Here is a 4,012-nt window from a genome sequence, read left to right as displayed (position 1 = left end):
GACCTTGTACCGAAGAAGGCTTCTCGACCTTGAAGTCTTCAGCGATCGAAGAACCTCCGGGAATGAAGATCTTTAAGGGAGGCTTAGGAGCTGGTTCATCGATAGCCACATTAGCAGCAGGTGTCCCGAGCTCGACCACATCAGAAGTAGTTTCGGCAGTCGTTTGGGAAGTAGAAGCGACCTTTTGGGGAACGAATTTTGAGATTTTTGCCATTGTTATAGGGGAAACCTTGAAAGAGATAGAGAAAGGTTGAAAGCTGGAAGCTCAGATGTGTTGGCTAGAATGGATGATGAGTAAAAATTTCAAAGGAATCTCGAATAACGGAGGTAAAAATGCTAGAACGTGAAAAAAAGTAGTGAAATCCTGAGGGTACGAGGGTAGACAGTTCAATGTAAAGTAAAAAATGAACGAAAGAGGGGCTATTTATAGTGGTTCTGCGACGCTTCGCCTCTAGGGATAGCCGACCGGCTGCTGACGTGCATTTAATGCCACTATGACATGACTGATGAGATGTTTCGGGCTTTTTATCGTTTATGACACGATGTATTGGAGAAGGAATCGGGATGCTCATGTCGTTTCTCGTCAGCTCGCTTTCAGAGAAATGAGGGGACTATCTGTATACGGGTAAAAATCGGGCTCAGATATACTCCGGCCTCCATTAAGGTAAAACGGGCTCAAAGATGATCGCGAAGGATTGGGATCGAAGTAAAGGTCTCATCGAGTCAGTATCTGGGGCACGTTGTCTGCCTTCAAAAATATCAGGGTCATGAGTCGAGATCGATCCAAATCCTGGAATACTTCGGGTAATCGAGCACGACCAACAAAAGGCCGTAATATCCGCGACCGACCAAATATCACGGTGTGGATCTCGGCATGTATCGATAAAGACCCAACAATTAGTTAAACAGAAGATTTTTTTACCTTTTATAGAGTTGTACTTAGAGTAGGATTCTCCTACTATATAAAGGGGGTCTGATAATTCCTTAGACACGTTGTAACATGCATTCCAATGCAATATACTATTATTTTCACTGTTATTCTAAACTTTTCTTTCATTCATCAATATTGACCATTGTGAGCCCGGATCGAGGGCAAATAGTTCTCTAAGGCTGAAGACATCCTCCCCGCGTGGTTTGTATTTACTGTATTTCTATTTGTTTTGGTTAATCCAATTTATCGTTTTGTATCAAATTAATCCGCGTATCCTTAAAAGCACTTATAAATTTAATTGTTATCCGATTCTGAGGGTAAACAAATATTTAAATACAACAAGTTGAAATGGAAAGAGTGATCGGATTTGTAAATATCAGCTTTTATAGGAGCATAACGAACATTTTTTTCTATTCTATAATCTTTTACTGTAGTTGAATAGTATCATATTCATACTTGTTATTGTACTGATAATAGTAAAAGGTCCTATATGTTCGGAGGTAGAGGACAAACTTAAGAATAATAAGAATATGAAGGCCAAGTTTTTCGTAAAAGTAAATGATCCGTTCTTAAGTTACGTTCCCCCCTGTCACACACTTGTCCTGACACTGTCACCCTCTCTATCTACATTCATTTTCACAAAATTTCTCCTTTTTCAATTCCTTTCTCTCTCTCTCTCTCCACAATTTTAAGCTTCTAACAGGAAACTTATAAAAATTGTGTGTGACATGGGAGAATCGACCAAGTCTCCGATTTCGGCCGCAAAATATTATGGCATTCTTGGAATCTCAAAATCTGCATCCCTCACAGATATTTGCAAAGCTTACAAACATCTTGTCAAGAAATGGCATCCTGATAGAAACACGTCCAACCAAGCTGAAGCCGTAGACAAGTTTAGATCCATCAATGAGGCCTACAAGGTACGTACGTAACCTGATATATATGCCTCATTTGTCAAGCCATTCGATGAATTTATTGACTAAAATATCAAAAGAAAAAAGACTATACATTGCATTTAATTCCTTGGAAAGGTTTCACAATAATTATTCTACCTATATGAATATTGCCATAATAATGTGAGAATTACAAAATCTGCAGGTTCTTAGCAAGAAAAAGAGAGACGAAGAAAACTTATTGAAAAGTGATGTGGCAAAAACACCCAGAAAGAGTTCAGATGAGGATGAGTTACAAATTTCAAGCCCCACGCTCCTTTCAAGGACGACCAGTCGGATCAGTCCAACAGTAGATTTTTACACTTTCATACCATGTTTTTCGATGAGTGGAGCCAGCACACCCACCACTCCTGGCACCCCAATATCAGATCAGACCCCAAACCTATTCAAAGTAGCGAGCAAAAGAAACACAACCCCTCCTATCATTTTTTCCCAGTCGACTTCCAGGAGAAAGCCTCAGCCAATCGAGAAGAAGCTCGAATGTACCCTTGAGGAGTTGTGCCATGGATGCGTCAAGAAGGTCATCATTACAAGAGATGTCATTGCAACCACAGGGTATTTATCTAACTTAATTTCCTTTCCAACCACAGGGAAGTTAACGTTTTCAAATTAAAAATATAGTTAACGAAAACATGATGGTGATGTTCCTGCAGGCTTATTGTTAAAGAAGATGAAGTTGTAACAATAAAGGTAAGGCCAGGATGGAAAAGAGGAACAAAAATTACATTTGAAGGTAAGGGGGATGAGAGACCAGGCACGCTTCCAGCTGATATAGTCTTCTCGATTGATGAGAAAACACATCCATTGTTCAAGAGAGAAGGAGATGACTTGGTGCTTGGAGTTGAAGTCCCTCTAGTCCAGGCTCTCACAGGTTGTATAATCACTGTACCTCTTTTGGGTGGAGACGATATGACTATGTCATTTGACCAAGTTATTTATTCAGGTTTTGAGAAAATCATACCAGGCCAAGGCATGCCTAAACCTAAAGAAGACACTAGGAGAGGGGACCTTGTTCTTCAGTTTCTTGTAGAATTTCCTTTAGATCTAAGTCGGGAACAAAGGTTCCAGGTTGTTAGCATACTAGAAGATTGCTCTTGATGATGTTGCTAATTAATTCGAGGGTTATTCGAATTAATTATAGATCCTAGAAGATTCTTATGGCCCAATTTCATGTCGAGCATAATTTACTTTTGATTTGAATGAGGAGCAACGGCCACATGTTATTACTGTAGTATAAAGATTGGTCTTGGATTTATTCATAAGGGGTCTTTTCTCTTCATGTGTTATATATATAAAGATGGTAGTTGTGCTCCAATTTATTGTCGAATTTTCTTTAGTCTTTAGCGAGGAACAAAAGCCTCGAGTAGAGGTGTTCATGAAAAATCCAAAAACCGAATCAAGTCGACAAAAAAAGTCGATATTCTTTTGGTTTGATTTGATTTTGGATTTGAATTGTAAAACCTGATCAAAATTGATTTGGTTTTGGTTTAAGCAATAAGTAACCGAAAAAAAATTGAACCACACTGACTATAGATTTGCTTATTTAAAATTTACTAGTCTCTATATTTATGCGATGTACGAATATCTTTAGGGGCGGAGCAACATTGAAGAAAGGGGACTCTCTTGCTCTTTCGCCAAAAAAAAAATACGACGTGTAAATATGACAAATACTAATTTTTAAATTATATTTAATCTATTAAATCCCCTTGATTAAAAAAAATCTAATTAAGTGAACAACTAAGGGGTTTCAAAACTTACTACTTTTGAATCCTCTTGTATCCCCTCTCTGACGATAGTTCGATAAATGCATAATTAAATCTGTCTTCTAAATCAACACAACACTGAAATAATAACCAAAAAATTCAATTAGGATGGTAAAATATATTGCATCAATTACATGATTGTATGCTATTGAGCATAGCTATGTGGGACAACCTTGAGCCAAATGGTCATACAGACATATCAAATGAAGAATAGTCTCTTCAGGTTCATCGATGCTGCTCTAAGATTTTTTATATCACTTAATCAAGTGGATAATACATGAGTGTGATGCAGAAGCAAATAACGACTTATTTATTTGTCTCAAAACACAAAGGTGGCAATAATTCTACCATATAACAAAAACGTC

General features: G+C 37.9%; 1 protein-coding gene across 2 annotated transcripts; it reads left to right on the top strand.

Annotated features, from left to right (window-relative positions):
• The first annotated feature begins 1,535 nt into the window (after positions 1-1,535).
• On the top strand, positions 1,536-3,199 carry LOC104093438 (uncharacterized). Of its 2 annotated transcripts, XM_009599183.4 has the most exons (4): positions 1,536-1,851; positions 2,030-2,439; positions 2,538-2,755; positions 2,828-3,199. In XM_009599183.4, exons 1-4 carry the CDS (start codon positions 1,660-1,662, stop codon positions 2,980-2,982), a joined length of 975 nt encoding a protein of 324 aa, XP_009597478.1. In that variant the 5' UTR covers positions 1,536-1,659; the 3' UTR covers positions 2,983-3,199. The 2 variants fall into 2 exon arrangements, with proteins under 2 accessions (XP_009597478.1, XP_009597477.1); XM_009599182.4 differs by having other exon boundaries at positions 2,538-3,199.
• The last annotated feature ends 813 nt before the right edge of the window (positions 3,200-4,012 follow it).

The sequence above is a fragment of the Nicotiana tomentosiformis genome, chromosome 3 (genome assembly GCF_000390325.3).
Source record: "Nicotiana tomentosiformis chromosome 3, ASM39032v3, whole genome shotgun sequence".
NCBI classification, from domain to species: Eukaryota; Viridiplantae; Streptophyta; class Magnoliopsida; order Solanales; family Solanaceae; genus Nicotiana; species Nicotiana tomentosiformis.
This window is presented reverse-complemented; position numbering and strand designations above follow the sequence as displayed.